The following is an 18106-nucleotide window of genomic DNA, read 5'->3' on the forward strand; positions in this document are numbered from 1 at the left end:
TTTCAGAGGACAGTGATTTGTTTCAGATCACTGCCCTGTTTCGTTTCTGCCGAATCTCCTCTGAATCTGTTTCGAACAGGCTGCAAGGGAAGCTTCGCACAGCCCCACCCAGCTGGGCAGGGCTAGCGGCTGCAGGGCCCCAGCACAGAACAGGATGGGGCTGTGGGTGGCTTGTCCAGAGGAGGGGGAGAGTCACTGCCCTCTGTGCAGGCAAGGAGACCCCCGTGCAGATCTCTGATCCCCATCATGGCAGGTCACCAGGAAGGAAACAGCGCAGAGCGGTGAGCAAGCCTGCTGGTCCCTGCCGCGTGAGTTGGCTCTGCAGGGAGATCCACACCGGGGTCTCTTGCCACTGCTGCCCGCCCCACGCTGCCCTGGCGACGTGAGGCTGCGGAGGGTGGGCAGCGGCAGTGAGTAGACCCCGGCGCAGATCTCTGACCCCTGTGTAGCCAGGTTGCGCAGCAGGGCAGTGCTGGTCCCTGCCACACAACTTGGCTCTGCAGGGAACAGAGATTTGGGGTTGCATGGGGCAGGGAGGAGACTGTGGTACAGATCTCTGCTTCAGCAGAGCCAGGTCATGCAGCAGGGACTGCCCAGTCTCTGGTTCGATTCTCCAGCTCTCTGATCATTCCCCCAGCTCTTCCTGGGGGCCACAGACCCCCGAATCTGTGTGCAGGGTTTCAGCAGGCTGCCACTGAAGGCTGGGGCCAGCGGCAGCACCGCAGTCTTTCCAGTACTCGGCGAAGGCTGTGCCAAATGGCTGCTGCTGGCCCCAACCTGCAGCGGCAGCCTGCTGAAACCCCATGCCCCCAGGGAAGAGCTGGGGAAGCGATCAGAGAGCTGGGGAATCAAACTGAGAGCTAGATGTCAATACCAGAGCAGTCCTTCTCTCATAGTTTCATAGTAGCTAGAGTCGGAAGGGACCTAGGTAGATCATCTAGTCCGACCCCCTGCCTTAGCAGGAAAGAGCACCGGGGTCAGATGAGAGCTCTCCCTCTTCTTAGTTTTTGTTTCCCTACAAGCCCGGCTCCAAAACTCCAAAATTCTCCAAAACATTTCCAAAACGTTTCAGAGCCTTCCAATTTGTTTTGGAGCCTTCCGTTTTGGTCTTGATGCTTTGGGTGCCGAAACAGCCCAAAACACCTCTAGAACAAAACAGCTGGAGAAATTTCGCACAGGTCTACTAGAGGGTACATACATTTCAACTGCCTGGTTAAAGAGCAACACAGACAAGCTCTCCAGTCAGGGGCACAAGAGGGTTACCTCCCCGGTCCACCTGAGCTCTTGACAGCCCACCCTCTCTCCTGCCTAGAAAGGGGCTAGGCTGTCATTAGGCAGCCCTCCATTCATTTAAAGTCACCTGTAATGCTGCCTAGATGGGCTGCAAATGGGGTGATTTAAACCAGACGCACAAGGAAACAGGACTGGGAACAGCTTCCCTCACCCTCCATCTGGCTCCCCAGCCTTTAACTTGTCATGTATGCTACTCAGCTGGGCAGCAGATGACATTAAAGCCTGCGGGATTGTGAACATAAATGGGGATAGCAAAGCACAGAGCCTGGGTAGGGGGACAGCTTCTCCAAGTGTGATTCCCAATCTCAGAAATATCCCATGGCTGTAAATTCCAAGCTCAGGAATACTTGCAGCTGTGGCACAACTATCATCCAAATCCTGGACATCTCCCAGTGGAACCAGAGGTACACAGGGTAAAGGAAACAATGTTCCTGCCACTGAAAAGCTGCCCACATCCAGGCTGCTTTGTAGTCAGGGGAGAACTGTCCCCTGTCTCCTCCCTCCCCCCTGCAACATGCCCCTCAGTGGAACTAGAGGTATGCATTGGGTGGGGGCTTTTCTCCCATGGCAGGAACCCTCTGGGACCTCCAAGAGGGTTCCCACTATAGAAGATTGATTCCACTACCCATTCTACCAATCATCCCAGGGCTCTGGGATGAAGAGCAGAGGACTGTGGAATACTGGATGTCAATACTAGAGATGCATACAGGTGCTCAAGTTAGCTTGGAAGGAAAAAATCTTCCTTGCAGGTAACCAATCTAACTTCATACAGAAGAGCCAGTTCTCCTGTATAAGAAATCCCTTAAACAACTGTAGGTTCTCTTTTTGTGGTGGGAGAAAGGCTTTTCTCCCTGTATGAATGGAACATCTATGGCCCTCGTCTAACCTATTACTAAAACTATACAATAAACCCCTGTCACACAGCCTAACCTGACACAGTTAAAGTAGGGGGACAACAGTGGTCAGTGTCCTGATGCTGCAAGAATTATCAAAATACACATGAGAGACCCAAAGAAGAGATCAAAGCTTACCACATTCTGGATGAAATCCTGGTCTCACTGAAGTTAAAGGTTTTAATGGACCCAGGATTTCATATTTTATCTCCTTTGACAAAATAAATCTCTAAGAGCAAATAGAGTCAGAGGTCTAGTTCTCCCAACAGAACTAAAGGTCAGAGAAATATTTACTGAATGAGCATCATGATCAATAAATATTAGAAGTCTATTTTGACTACACCAGCATCCCACATCATTCTGTGCTGCTGAATATTAAATAACAAAAATGAAAACTGAAAATGAAAAAACTGAAGCTGCTTGCTTATTTATTTCCTCAATGACAAGGAGACTGGGAATAACTAGTAGTCATATTAATCAATGCATTGGGCCTGAAATTCCAAAATGCAAAAATAAAACATATTCTTGAATTTTTTCTTTAAATGGGTGCCCAATTTAGTTCAGACTCAGACAAGTGGTGTGGTCTTCCAAAGCCTAAGTCAATAAAACCAGCTGAACATTCAACGATTTTGGAAATCTATCCACAAGACCCCAACTGTGCCATTTTCTCCAGGCAAGAACAAGGAGGACCCAATGCAGTCAATGAGGTCCCAATCTTGTATAAATAAGGGCTTGGGTCCCTATGGTTAGGTAACCATTTTTTAAAAGCCTCACCCAGCATGTTTTGCATGGGAAAAGAACAAGGGGCAATACTACTTTACACCGTCCAATAAAATAAAGCCATTACCCAATGAGGAAGCTTTCCCTCAGGATACAATTTTCTAATCTCTGTAACTGCAAAGTAGGCAGGTAATAGACATGCATTTCTTTCCAAAATATATGCTACAACCTAAAAATAAACAGACACACAAGTTTTAAAAAATGTAAAGAATGTGTATACAATAATTATATTGAACATACATTTTTTATTTATATTACTATGCAAAGTAAAAAAATCTTAACCACCCCTGAAAGATCTGAAGGAAAAATTATTTTTTTAATTGAGACAGGTGATAGTAATGCCATACTCTATGATAATGAACTAGTACTTAAAATTATTTTACTTATACCATTTATGCTGCTTGCTTTTTTACTTTTTACTTGAGATGAATAATGAAAATTGTCAAATTTTGGATCCCAATGCACTAGTCCATTGGTACTTACAGCCTCCTACAGCTCCCACAGTGACTGGACCTAGCCTACAGCACATGGAAACAGTGGCAAGAACCTTGGCCCAGCATGTCCCTTCCTACCCTGCACCATGCCACTGGTCTCCTCTTCATCTCTTCCTGCTTTCTCCCTCTACCCCGCCTATGGCAGATAACCACCTCCCTTCCCCCTCTCCTACCCGAGGGGAATGGGGAGTCACAAACACTCTGCCCACCAGTCTAAAATGTTAAGCTCCATTGCACTGGTACAATACTAAAATGTTTGGCAGTGAAGCATTTAAATACTATCTTTTCATGTTCAATAAGACAGTGATATTGTATTTAACAAAGGTAATTTTTAAAATGTCATATGCAGGGTCTGACTTTCCCTTTCATAGTGAGTTTCTAAACTTAACTGACCCTAGTACCTCAGGAGCTTGCATATCCTGACAGCACAATACTACAAATATTTTGAAACCCTCAGCATCTAAGAGCATGAAACACACTGCCACAAAAGAAATGTAAGTTGCAATGTTCATTTACATTGGTTCTTAAAAGGCTTCAAAGTGAATCATTTTAGACTACTGACAAGTGCATGAATAGAAAAAGACTGAGCCCAATTTTTTTCATTTTTCAAGTACAACATTGAAGTCAGACTTTGTAACAACAGCTACCTCTCTTGCTGCCAAGAGTTGCTGTACCACTGCAGAGCTCACTGTGTTTGGAATTGTTAGGATTTTCTCCAGGATCACCTTCAACAGATCACGCACGCCCTGAGAGAAAGCATACAGAAATTATGGCTCACAGAGATTCTCAACTGTGAGCAGCTTAACTGCCTTAGAAGACATCTTAGAAAATAGTAAGGATGAAATCAAGTATTTTCCCTTTAGTAAGCACAATGCAGAACTGTAAGTCTATTAGAAATGGGAGCTAGGGTGGCTTTAAGGCACCATTGCCCCTTCCCACTCTTGGACTGCTCCAAACCTGAAGAGCACCTGTTTACCTGAAAATGTAACTGAACATTTTCTAAGGGCCCCTAGGAGACACTGTGCTTAATTCAATTAATTAGTTAATCATATCTTAAACAGTAACCTGAACACACATTCAGGCAAGTAATGGTACAAAAATGGGAAATGAGCCACAAATTATTCAAAATATGTTTAGTAATTTTGTGGCTGGTTTCCATCATGTCTTAAAATGAACATACTGCACAGTCCCTGTCACACAGCTTTATGCCATCTGCACGATGGAGCTTGGTTGATGGTCTTCTCCACATTGACAGGCTGACAGCCATGTGATGCAACACGGCATGAGGATAAACCCCACTGTTTTCAGGGTGCTGAGTAAAGGGAGCTTATCAGCTGAGCCAGGGGTGCCAGGTTGTGGGGAGTTCTGTGGCTCCCTGCGACTCAGCAGGTTGACTGCCTTGCACTGCAGGTCCCAGGAAGATGCCAAGCAAGGCATTTGATCCATCCTGGCCATTGAAACCCTGGGAAGGGTAAAAGTTTCCTGACTGCAGGATCCCATGCACCAGGACCTTTAAAAATGTGTGTGCAGCCCAGCTGGTTCTCTGACATCCCTGGGACATGGGGACAGTGGAATCAGGGAATCTTTCATGTGTTCTAATGCCCCAGGACTTTAAAACCCCCCACATGTACAGCTGGGCTATATATAAGGTTTTCTGACATCCTGGTGCACAGGCGTCTGGGAGCTAGTTGGAGACTCCAGTGAGGTCTTTGGACTGGGACTGACAGTCATCTGAATCTTGGCCCCAGCTATCCCACCAGAGTCTTCAACTTGCTCTGGTGTGGTCTTGGGGCTGAATCCAACAATCAGTTAACTCTTACTCCCAGCTACTGGACCAAATCAGTTCAGCAGACATTTGACTTTCAGTTTGCCAATGCAGGGGGAGCCCAGGACCATGATCCCCTATGCTGGCAAGTAATTAGGACATGATTTGGATCTGATCCCCAATCCCCAAATCAGGCATCCTGTCATGCATGCACAGCATGGGAGGAGTTGGGATTGTTGGAATCAGAACCACACCAGATCCAATCACACCATGTCTGCCAGGGGCCACACTCTCTTTCAGACATGCTGTGAACTACTGCTGTGTGCTGTGGACCTCTCTTAACATGACTTTCTTGCCCCCAACCCTGCCTTCCACACTAAGAGGCCTTGAGAGAGCCTTAACTTCCCAAGTGTCTACACCATGGAGCTTTCCTTACCAGGGTAGCAGGAAAATGTTTTACAGACCTTTTATAGCACAAAAGAGAGCCAAAGCATGTCTGACAATCTTATCCTGTTTTCATAACATTAATTTTTCATGCAGAACTTTTTGCAATTATAGCAGTGTTGTTCTAGTTTATTTTGCAATTGAGAATGGAAGTGAAGATGATTATAAGACTACAAATAAGAGGCAAAATGTCCATAAGAAAATAATTCAGTTATGAAAAGTGTTGAGACTGACCAGTGCAATTTCATGACCAGCTGCTGAACAAGAGACAGACTGAACTCAAGATTTGGAACATGAGAAACCACCACTGTAAACTCATAAAATCTCCACCATACTTTCCTAATTTTCTTTGAAAAAATACCTTGTAGTCTACACCTCCAATAATTTTCCGGATTAATTTAAAAGTCAATGCCCATAGTTGTGTCCTCTCCCATTCAAGGTTGTCAGAGTTTATCAGAGATTCACAAACCATCCTAATAAAAGAGAATGCAATAATGAGCAATATGTATATATTTAGAGAATAAGCTGATGATCTTAACTAAACCCTTGTTTTTTAAGGAATGTTATTAATTAGTCCAACACTAAAATATCCACATATGCTGTCGTAACTAATAGTCTAATAAAATGGTCTAATAAAATACCTACTCAAAGAACCTTGCTTGGTAAGAAATAGAACACCTGACATACCTGGGTGGCAACAGGCCAGTTTCTACTGCCATTGCTAAACAGTCATACAGAAAAGAAATTCTTTTGGGGCTGTGCTGGCTATGGATGAATCTTACAATCCATTGGACACATTGTTCATGAGATTCCTGGAAAAAAGAGAAGGGAAAATGACTGACTTACAGGCAGTAAGGTAAATAACACTCTTCAAACCAAAAATTGTGATACCACAAAGGAAAAAACTGACTGATATATCTGATATATTTCCAGATATATTTTAAGTGGGTCATAAACAGTTATATCCTTATAGTATAAATGAAAAGAGTAAAAAAATGAAGACATATTGCTGATTTGATTACAGAGGTGAAAGTTTCAATTATCTATATAATTATTTTTCAAAGTAATTAATTGGCCAGGATAAATCTTTTAGCAGCTATAACAAAGTGTGGCAAAATGGGACTTCCTGACTAGCCACAGTGCTACTTTCCCCACTTGCCTTTGGGCATGCCCCCCACCTGACTCACCTGCTATGCCTTGTTGTTAATTAAGGCGGGAGGCTCCCCATTCTGCCCTGATGCTAGGAGGTGCTATCTGCAGGTCCGTTCCTCCCCTACACCACAGCCCAAGCCTCACAGATGGCATCCAGATGACACATTGCTTCTGGCCTACAGCCGGACCAAGCTTATGCCTCATTGTCAGGCCTTAGTCACACAGATTCATACTGCCCTCCTCTCACTAGGGCCTCACGCACTTTCCCCTCCTTTCACAGGGTCTCTTTCACGCATTGACAACTCATACTGCCTTACTCTCTCTTAGAGTGGGCCCCTTAGGCCATAGGCTTTACCTAGCTTGTACTTTGGGTGGCAGACATACTGTCTTTTGGGCCTCTCCCGTATCCCTCACCAGGATAGTGGCCAGCCAATTACCTGACCTAAGCTTGCCCTGGCCCCTTCCTGGGGCAACTCCGTACACTCCAACATACTGGGCTCCCAGCCCTCTGGTTCTTCTCCCCTACTGGGGTCCCTCCTCTCTGCCCCCTTTCTAAGGCCACCCCTCACCAGGACATTCTTAACTCACACCACAATTGGTGTTCCAGGGGCTCACAGAGACTCTCACTCCCCCCTCCAGAGCAGCAGGTCATTGTGTGACCCACACTCAGCCTCCCTGTGGTGGAGGACTTACCAGGGTCAAGACTCACCCCTACTTCTTGGACTGAGCCCCCCTACTCGGCTTATGGCCCAAACTACAGACTCAAGTGTCTGAAGACATACCTTGGCCTACTCCCCTCACTGGGGCTCCTCATCTCTGCCCCCCACACTGGGGCTCCACACCACCCCCTCACTTGGGGGCATAGGACTTCCCTCTCCAGTGGGCTCAGGTAGCTGTAGCCATGCCTGGCTCCAAGTACCTTTCCTCAGGGTCCTACACCCTACAGGGCTAAGGTGGTCTCAGCCGTGCCTGGCCCTAACTCTTCCTCCTCAGGGTCTTGCAACCCACAGGGCTCAAGTGGCCGCAGCCGTGCCTGGCCCTGCTCCCTCCGATGTTATGTAACCCTCCCGAAGGTGAGGGCTAGGGGTTAAGGTGCTCCTACCCACCTTTCACCAGGGTGATAACTGGCCTAGCATTTCCTGGAGGCTCCCGCGCCATTGAGAGCCCCACCAGGCCACTCACTGCCGGCTGGGTGAAGTTTTAGGTCATGCCCAGGACCCCCCACAGCTCCTGCCCTTACCTCAAGGTTGTTGCATGGAGCCTTGCAGCCAGGTGATGTTACCGCCTGGCCTGCCAGCAGCAAACTGGCCTGATTATATAGGTAGCCAGAGATGGCTGCTATAATCAAGCACCTGCTGGCTGTTTGGCTCCATTCTTAAAGTGACAAGCACCACCACTGCCCTGCCACACACCTTCCCCCTTAAAATAATTCCTGGGGGAGGTTTCCCCTGCTGCTCCTCCAAAGCAGGCTCCCCTCAGAGCCTGTGAGAGCCCTCAAGTGGCGAGCACCCCCAAAGGTGCTCCGCTACACAAAGTAAGGGTAATAATTGTTAAGGGTAAAGCTAAGTAAGTTTAGGAAGAGCCATGGGACTCTTCAGCCTGGAAAAGGACAGACTCAGGGGGGACCTGGTAGCTGCTTATAAGTACATAAGGAGTGTACATCAGGATCTGGGAGAATGTCTGTTCACCAGAGCGCCCCAAGGAAAAACAAGGACCAATGGTCATAAAGTACTTCAAGACTGTTTTAGGCCAGACATAAGAAAAAATTTCTTTACTGTCCGAGCCCCCAAGACCTGGAATAGACTCCTTCCAGAAATGGTGCAGGCACCTACTCTGGACTCATTCAAGAAACGTTTTGATGCTTACCTTGTTGGGATCCTTTGACCCTAGCTGACATCCTGCCCTGGGGCAGGGGGCTGGACCTGATGATCTTCGAGGTCCCTTCCAGCCCTAACATCTATGAAATACAGTCTAGATAGAAGTACTTAAGATGAACATATCACTGGTTGGATCACTGTGACTAAAAAGCAGTCATCAGTAGCTCAACTGGGTTCCTTGAGGGTCTGTGCTGGGTCCAGTATTGTTTAATATCTTCATTAATGATTCAGAGACTGGGACTGGGTACACAGTTAGCAATTTACAGATGGTGCCAAGGTGACTGGAGTTACCGATACACTAGAGAACAAAATTAAGATTTAGAGTGACCCTAATAAATTGTAGGAATGGCCCAATATTAACCAAATAAAATTCAATAAGGACACGTACAAGTCCAACATTCGAGATGGAACAGTTATACGCACAGAAACAGACTATGTAATAACTGCCTCAGCTACAGAACTGTAGGAAGGACCTGAGGGAACACAAGCTGGGTATAAGTCAACTGTGCACTCTTGTTGCACAGAGGGCGGGGGGTGCAAGGGAGAAAAAAAAGATCAACAGCATGCTGGGCTGTATTAAGAGATGCATCACTTGCATATTCAGATCCAGCCAACATCATCTATGCCTTCATAACTTCAAGGTTAGACTCCTGAAATGTGCTTTATATGGGACTCCCCTCGATGGTCCAGAACAGGGACGGGCAATTATTTTGGGAAGAAGGCCGCTTACTGAGTTTCCGCAAGCCATTGCAGCCCAGGGCAGATTAATATTAATTTTCTAAATTTTTTAGGGGCCCTGCGGGCCAGATAGAATGGCCTGGCAGGCCACATCTGGCCCCCAGGCAGCATTTTGCCCACCCCGGTCCAGAAGCTGCAGGTGGTGCAGAACACGCCAGTGTGGCTTCTGATGGCGTTTAATCACAAGGAACATATATCTCCGGTGTCTGCATTGGCTCCTAATAACTTTCTAGGTAAAATTCAAGGTCCTGATTTTGAAGTATAACTCCCTGAATGATCTGGGCCCCAAGTACCTAAGGGACCATCTTCTGCCTTATTTTGCCCCATTGTAATCCATAAGGTCAGCCAAGAACAAACTCCTGAGAGTACCAAGTCTGCTTGGTAAAAACTGCTCAATGTGCCAATTCTGCTTGGTAAAAACATGGAAAGTGGCTCTCAGAAGTTGCTGCTCAGCTTTGGAACTCCTGCCCTTTTGAAACCCACCAGAGCTAAGCCTCAACAGCTGTACTTTAAGACCTTCTTATTTGGGCAGGAATTTAGCAAATAAAGCTAGGTTGGGATACTGTTCAGAGGGGTTCTATTTTATGTTAGCAGTTTACTTGCTTTTTTAAGTTGTTTTATTTTCCTGTTTGCTCTCCTGTTTTATAAGTTATTTTGGTCTTTTGGTTGTAAGCAACTCTGAGGCCCTGTTAAGAAAAGCAGTATGTAAACTGAACAGATATACAAATCAATAAAATAAATAAATAAATAGCATCTCTCAGGGGTCAGGAATAAGAAAAGAAACATTTAATACAGTTCATTAACCAGCAATTCAAGGCAGAAAAGGGAAATTTAGGCTGGAGACTAGAAAGAACTTTCTCACTATGAAGGTATTTAGGTAATGGAACAGACTACATAGAGTGGTTTTGGAATCCCCATCCTTGGAAGTTTTTAAGAACATCTTGGACAAAGTTGGTTAGGATGGTTTAAAAGAGAATCACCCTGCCTGAGGAATTGGGTTGGATTAGATCAGTTGTCTCCAACCTTTGTAAGTAGGAGATCACCTTTGGCATTTAAAAGTAACCCAAGATCTACTATGTGCCGCCACCAACCCCTCCATCCCATCCCACAGCAGGGGGGGTGAGGAGAGATGGAGAGGGTAGATCCTTTTACCCATTTCAAAACGTGGCTGATTCACACAATCATTAACATTTTCCTTATAAATCTTTTTTGTGAAATCTCTCTCTCTCCTCATTCAAGCCTCTTATACATCCACTCTTAAAAAAAATGTCCAAGATAATATGGCAGCGACCAACTGTTTTTCACTACTCTATTTATAATCAAAGTTCTTCTTTTCTACTGCTTTGTGTTGTATACCAGCCTTCACCGAGAAACCCTGTCATTGTATTGATGCTAACTCTCTCCTTCTCCAGCAAAACTCTCCTCACCTACCTCATGGTGCCACATCTGGAATTAAAGTGCAAATGGTTTGCCCCAGAGAATATAGCTATTATACTAGTGATTGTTGTTAAAAATAACAAGTTGTAAGCAAAAACAACTATATAAGCAACAAAGAAAATGCTCACCTGAGAAAGACTGCTCCAGAACTGTCTAAAAGCACCCAAGCAGCTGACCAATTTGGTTCTTTCATCTTCAGGAGTGTCCATAAACATTCTGTTGCAGATAAGAACAACAGTTGGCTGTGATATATTCTAGACAGGTAGCACAATTATGGCAGCAGGCACAATACAAACAAAACATATGTACAAATAAACTGGCATGGGACTCACCCAGGGAAAGCTTCTTCTATGATCTCTGTTTTCTGTAAGAAAAAGATGCATTAGGTTTTAACTTTTGGTGATCCACAGTAAACGGTATTCTACAAATGAGCCAAACGATGGAACTATCAAGATGAGGTACAGTCAGTCAGAAACCGGATCAACAAAGGATTGCATGAATGGTTTTTCTAGTCTGACATCCTGTCTGTGAGAAGGGACCAGAGTCAGGCTCTTCAGAAGAAGGCATGTCCCTCTGTACACATCTGTGTGGCACGCTTATGTGACACACTGACAGACATGTATGCCAAGTTTCATGGAAGGAGTTTTTTTTTAAATCCTAGTGGTTGACTTCAGTCCTGAAAAAGTTCTTAACAGGGATGTGAAAGGTTAAACAAATAATTGTTTAACAAGTAAGTGCAGTGATGACTGATTAGTTTACCAGTTATTGTTTAGCATGGTGAGGGGCACAGTGCCACAGTGTCCCAGCACAGGCAGATAAGAGGGAGGGTGGAACGGGAGAGGAGAGGGGGAGAAGCCGGTGGGGACTTATACCCATAGTTTATGAGTTTAAAGAGGAAAACAGGGAGCAGATTAATGACTTGTCAAATAAAAAAATTAGCTGTTTGTTCACAGGTGCTGTCTCCCTCCCGGCAGAGGTTTCAGGTGGGCTTTGTCTAGTTGGGCTTGCCACTGCTGCCCCTCACCTCTTTCCCCCCTCCAAAAGGGCTCCTGAAGCAGTTCCCAGCAGCAGCTGTGTCTAAACTTCTGTGTTATTGGTTAACTGTTTAACCGATATAATTAGAAAAGGTTGAACAGATAATTTTTAAAACAATATTTATATCACCCACATCCACATCCACCCCTATAATGTGGAGACAGGCACTTCGGCCCTGCCCTGCTCCACTCCTTTATCCTGAGCTCTCCCAGCCTCCTTTCCCTTCACCCCATTATGTTATATGGCTGCAGGGAAGAACCTGCGTTCAGGGAAGAATCCAAACTAGCTGCGTACAAAAGTTTCGCCCCTACAGACCATTTGCTGTGACTGCAGGCACCTCCAATGCAAACAGCACAATGCCGGAAGAGTTGGCCTGCTACCTATTTAGCATGAATGCATTTTAAAAACTGACTTTGTCAAAATAGTGTATACATTTTATTGTTGGGGGGTTTTTTTTGTAGTTATTTGGACTGACCCGGAGGTTTCCAAGATAAAAACCAAGAAAATAAAAGAACTCTTTAGTTTTGAGTATCGTTCATATTTACGCTGGCTTAATACTCATAGTTTAAAAAATTCATTACAAATTTTTTTAATGTAATTTCATGGCTTCACAATAACAGCTAACTAGATTTTGTAATTAACATACATATTTAATCAACAGATTAAAGTCTCTCTCTTTACTGTTCTAATAAATTAATGCTTAAACTATATGACTATTACTTGACAATACCTGACCAGCCAAATACAAAAAGGAATGTAGGGTTAAGTATCTCATCATGTGAAAGTATTTCTAACCTTCTGGGGACCGGTGTTGCCCTTTCACATTTGTGTTATACTTTGATGGGTTGTCTACTCCTAAACATGAACATGCAAGATGAGACTAATACATTATCTAACATTGCTCAGCAGTTTCAGTATCACTCCTTATTAATAACAGGATGTATTTGGGGGACTTTTGATTTGTAAACCTTGCCTATCTCTGCTGGGTGTAGCTCTTCCAAGCAGCTACAGTAGAGAATCTGATTTTTACCTATACTTCGGAGAAGCTAGACAGTTTTGTGGCCATCCACAGTGGGTATGTTTACATGTGTGCATTTACTGTGCAGGAACCAAAATAAGTGTGCAATACAGGTGCACATCTGCATGTGCACACTCGTACTGTGCAGTAAATATGGCAACTTATGCTGATTTGAGCATAAATTTGATAGCTGCATCATGCAGGTATCAAATTTATGCCCGATTAGTTACTGCACGGTAATGCATGTGTAGATGCTTTACTGTGTAATAACACTGTGTGTGGACTGACTTGGGACTAATCAACCACTAAGATTAACACATACTGTTAATGCACTTTAATGACTGCACATGTAGACACTGGCCTATTCCACTTACTGCAGAGTAAATTTAAACTGGTGTAAATGCACATGTGGGCACTCCCAGTGCTATGAACAGCAGCAGCTCATTAGTTTTTCAGTTTCTGCTTAAAGCCATGAGTACTATAAACACACTGAAACTGTCTATCCTCAACCTCTAGATATAGCCTCTAGACATTTAAACAATTCTCAAAGCACCTGTGTTATCAGGTAGTATTTGCAAGTACTGGCTAAAATGAAATAAACTTCTCAGAAGAAGCAAATCAAGTTTTTTTAGTGATTTTAGATTAACAGTTTTAAATAAGTGCTTTCTCCTTCAATGAAAGTCCTACATCCTGCAAGGAAAGTAAAAATCATGTTGGTTATTACCAGTGTGCTGTCCCTTACATTGCACTTCCACATGTTTTGTATTGTAATTCCAGTATATTGTGGGGTCAGGCAAAAAATGGCCTATGGGGAAGCTAATCCTTGTTTATTGAGAAGATGGCAGGACAGTTTAGACTGTAGATAAAATGATCCTCTTCTCAGTTACTGACAGCCTCTAAGTATCAACTGCTCTCTAGACCGGGGTGGACAAAATACGGCTCGCGAGCCGCATCCGGTCTGTGAAACAGTTCTATTCAGCCTTTAGAAAATTAGTATTCATCTGCCCTTGGTTCCTGTCATTTTTGACAGTAGGACCTAGGGGAAGCCCGGTGGGCTCCAGCAACAGCAGGGCCCACTCAGCCCCGCACCCTCAGCTGGAAGGCACAGCAGCGGCTTCTGGCTGGGACCATGCGGTTGCTCCGAGCCAGAAACTCAGGTAAGGGGTGGGGAAGGAACCTGGGCACGGAAGGAGCCCAAGGAAAAGTGGCTCAGGAAAAAGCTGAGTGCGGGGGGGGGGCAGCCCCTTGCCCGCCTTGTGCTGGCACCCTGTGCTGTAGCCGCTCGCAGCCTGCCTAGGGCTGCCTGTGCCTGCTCTGGACAGCTCCACGCAGGCAGTGAGTGGCTGCAGCACAGAGCGCTGGCCATGGGGCAGGCAAGGAGCAGCTCCCACCCGCCCCCACCACACTCAGCACCACCTTGTAACCCGACCCCCACTGCCAGTCTGGGCCCTGTGCAGCTCTGGCATCACCCGTCGGCTGCAGCCCCCCTGCTTGATGCACTGGGCAGTGTTTGGCACCGCGGCCTGTGGGCTGCCCAGTGCACGCTCTGGTCAGGCAGCAGCAGCCAACACTGCCTGGCGCAGGAAGCCCAGAGCTGGCACAGAGCCCAGGCTGGCAGTGGCCCCTTGGTCGCCCAATGCCTGAAGCCTCGTGCTGGAGCCACTGGCAGCCCGTGCCTGCTCCAGACAGCCCCACGTAGGCTATAAGCACCTGCAGCAGGGAGGGCTAGCCATTAGGTGGGCAAGGGGCCGCTTTTCTCTGCGCACAGCACCAGCTTCTTCCCTGCTGGTGAGGAGGGGGTCGGGGCTGTGTGCTGCCCGCCGCCTGTACCACGGGGCTGAGGGGCATTGCGAGTGAGCAGGTGTGGGAGCCAGTAGGAGCACAGGGCCCACATGGGTGCCCCGGGGCCAGTGCCGGTAGGGCCCAGAGCAGGGTGGCAGGAGCGCAGGGTCCCAGCCAGCAAGGACTCTATGGAGCCGGGCCAGATCCTCACTCACCCTGCTGGTGCAGCGCAGCGCAGCCCAGCTCCAGACTCCTGCCAGCCTATGCCCCACTTTGGTGATGAGGGGGTGGGGCACCAGTCAAGGGGCAGGGCACCTCCTGCAGCCCTTCACAGCCTGCCAAAACTTGGTAAGTGGCCCTCTGCTCGAAATAACTGCCTGCCCCTGCTCTAGACCTTGGCCAACTCTTGTTGCTTCTGCCAGAATTCAGCCTTTTCTTTTTCATCTGATGTCCAAAGCTCCTGCTTGGGCTCATGTCTTCACTGATATAATCCCAACCTGTCTGGTCTTGGTACCAGCCATGCTCCTTAAAACTAGTAAAAACTGCCAGTGGGCTCATTCTCCTGGCTTGTGACTGCAAAGACATCTCTTTACTTTTTACATTCTTTACTGGCACCCCTTGCTCCCCTCCAGCTCTAAACACCAAAACCTTAATCTCAGTACAAACTTAACCTCAATCCACATGATCCTGAGCTGAGGAAAGCTTGTTTTCTATCTAGATATAAGTGTGTATGTATGTCTATACATGTATGTATAGACATATACACATATTTGCATAAGATTTGTGTTTAGATATGTTTGTGTACACACACAGACACACACACACACGTATATACTTGACACCATTGTTCCTTATTCATTCTGTCATCTGCCCCTACTGAGTCTCTCTATCCTCTCTGTAACTGCCTTTCAGCCATGTGAAATACATTTAGCTTAACAAAATAAGAGGATGCATTGTCAGTAGGGGCAGATGGCAGAACAAGGAGCAATGGTCTTAAGTTGTAGTAAGGGAAGTTTAGGTTAGATTATAAGGAAAAACTTATAATGAGGAGGCTAGTAAGGCACTGGAGCAGGCCACCCAGAGAGGCCCCTTCCAACCCTAATTTTCTATGATTTTATGACTGCATGAAAACAGAAAGTACAAGCGTTCCTAAAATCCAAGTTCACTTACCACTTGGGTTAGGAAAGCTTATGCACTTTCTGGAGAGAGATGCATATTATCTGGGGACAGAGCTGTACTGCTACCCAGCACATCCAGGGGTGGCAGATAGAAGAATGACCTTCAGGAAATGTTAGCTGCAAAATAAGTAGGGGTAACTGATGAACAAGCAGTCATGCAGACCACGCAGTGGCAGTGCCCCCAGGATGCTTTGAAAGTTTTCTCAGTACCTTGAAACCTTACAATGACAAGAGACAGAAGAATGGGACTGGCAGAAGCAGCTTGTGGTGGACCGAATCAAGAATCTGGAGCCACCCGACCTGCATGTAAACCTGTGCCTGAGCTGCAGCACAGTCTGCAGATCCCAGGTTGGCCTTGTCAGGCAACTTTGGACCCACAGATAAGACAGTTGTGGAAGATGATCATCCTCCGCTGTGAGGGAGTACCGAAGAGATAGACATGTATGTGCATGTGTGTGCGCACGTGGCTGTGTGTACACGTTTCATAGTTGGTAGGGTCAGAAGGAACCTGAGCAGATCATGAAGTCCGACCCCCTGCCAAGTCAAACGACCCCCGGCGAGGTGTTCATCCAGCCTCTACTTAAAGACCCCCAGGGTAGAAGCCTGCACCACTTCGCTTGGAAGTTGGTTCCAGATCCTAGCCACCCTGACAATGAAGTAGCACCTCTTGAAATCTAGCCTGAAAGTGTGTGTGCACGTGTGCATGCATATGCATGTGTGCATACATGGGTGTTCATATGTGCGCATACATGTGCATATATACATATGGCGTGTGCCACCTCGAGGCCCAATGACTAGATACTGAAGCAGAACAGCAGCAGTGGAGGAGGGAGATGGAGACCAACCTGGGGCTGCAAATCCCACTGCCCTGTGCAACAACATGCCCCGGTGTCAAAGAACATGTGCATCCAGGATCAGGTTCCTCAGTCACCTGAGGATCCAACAAGCCTGATGGAAGTCATCCTCGACTCCGAGGGACCGCTGTCGCCGATGCACAGTGTGCTTGTATGCATGCGTATGCCTAAGTGTTTGCGTGGGTATTTGCGCACGTGTGTTTGCATGTGTGTTCATACGTGCGCATGAACGTATGCGTGTTTGCATGTGTGTGCATGCGTGTATGTATATGTACGCATGTCCGTGCATGCATGCACATGTGTACACCTACACGCACGCACGCCTCGGTCTACACGGATAACCGCTCCCCCGTCCCTCAGTGCGGGCCCCTCCCCCCCAGAACCGGAGCCCGACCCCGGGGCGCCCCGCGCGAGGGGCCGCACTCACCACCACCTCCTCGAAGATGCTCTGCAGTTGCGTCTCCATCGGCGCCATCGGGACCGCCATGGCCCGGCCCGGCCAGGCAGGGCGCAGCGAGGCGGAAGGGCCGGCGCCGAAAACGGCCCGGCGGCAGCAGCGCCCGCGCCGGCGGTTCCGCGGGAGGCGCCCGCGAGGGAGCGACCCCCCGGTCTAGCTGCGCGCGCAGGCCCAAGCTGTGCAGCCTGAGGCTGCATCTGCGCCGCCGCAGCGGAAGGCGAGCCGGGTTTCTGCGGGGTTCATGAACACGAGAAAACCGGAAGCCGGCGCTTCCTGGGCACCGCAGTGTGAAGAGGCCGAGCGCTGCTGGCCTCGAGCCCTCTAGGGTGGCACCTTCCCCCAGGCTTTTATCAGCCTGTCCGCAGGGGGCAAGAAGCATTCTGAGTCCTCTCTCCCAGGGAGACTGGGTGCTCCGAGATCCCTGGGGTGCAGGGTGGGGCCCCTCACCCTCAATTCACGAGATAAACCCAGGGATTTCAAGCAGGAATCTATAGTGGGGAGATGTTTCTGCCCGGACTTGGCGGGGACACAGCTGGGGACTGCATAGGCTGGGCGGTGTGGTCCGCAGGGCGGCCAGAACCTCAGAAAGAGGCTCTCAAAGAGGCAGCAAAGGGGCTGCAACCTGGTATGTTCATGCTGGATAGGACATAGGGGAGAATGTAAAGAGTTCTATATAGAGAATATATAGAGTTTTGCGGGAGATTTATCCCAGGTAAGATATGCCAGAAACAGAGGCAATGATCTCTCTCACATGGATCAGCGAGCTGTGTCCAAACAGACTGTAGGACACTGGACCAAACCATCTTGCTTTGGCAAGATGTGAATATTTTGCTGTTCCGCTTACTAGCCATGCTACACGAAAGATTGTGGAATGGAACTGCAATGCTGCAAGCTGGAAATTTTATTAAC

General features: G+C 47.2%; 1 protein-coding gene across 2 annotated transcripts in view; it reads right to left on the minus strand.

Moving 5' to 3' along the window:
• MED23 (mediator complex subunit 23) overlaps positions 1 to 17398 on the minus strand; it is a 57823-nt gene extending 40425 nt beyond the window's left edge. Inside the window, exons 1-7 of one of the 2 annotated variants that reach the window (XM_090039174.1) lie at positions 17168 to 17398; positions 11206 to 11237; positions 11002 to 11089; positions 6357 to 6481; positions 6031 to 6142; positions 4108 to 4206; positions 3034 to 3135 (exon numbers count right to left, since the gene is read on the minus strand). In XM_090039174.1, the coding sequence (XP_089895300.1) occupies positions 3034 to 3135; positions 4108 to 4206; positions 6031 to 6142; positions 6357 to 6481; positions 11002 to 11089; positions 11206 to 11237; positions 17168 to 17227 (618 nt within the window). In that variant the 5' untranslated portion in view covers positions 17228 to 17398. The remainder of the gene's footprint in view (positions 1 to 3033; positions 3136 to 4107; positions 4207 to 6030; positions 6143 to 6356; positions 6482 to 11001; positions 11090 to 11205; positions 11238 to 17167) is intronic. The other variant, XM_090039182.1, reaches the window with a different exon arrangement.
• Positions 17399 to 18106: the final 708 nt, after the last annotated feature.

Source organism: Crocodylus siamensis, chromosome 1, assembly GCF_052110815.1.
Source record: "Crocodylus siamensis isolate JL-2025a chromosome 1, ASM5211081v1, whole genome shotgun sequence".
In the NCBI taxonomy this organism is placed as follows: domain Eukaryota; kingdom Metazoa; phylum Chordata; order Crocodylia; family Crocodylidae; genus Crocodylus; species Crocodylus siamensis.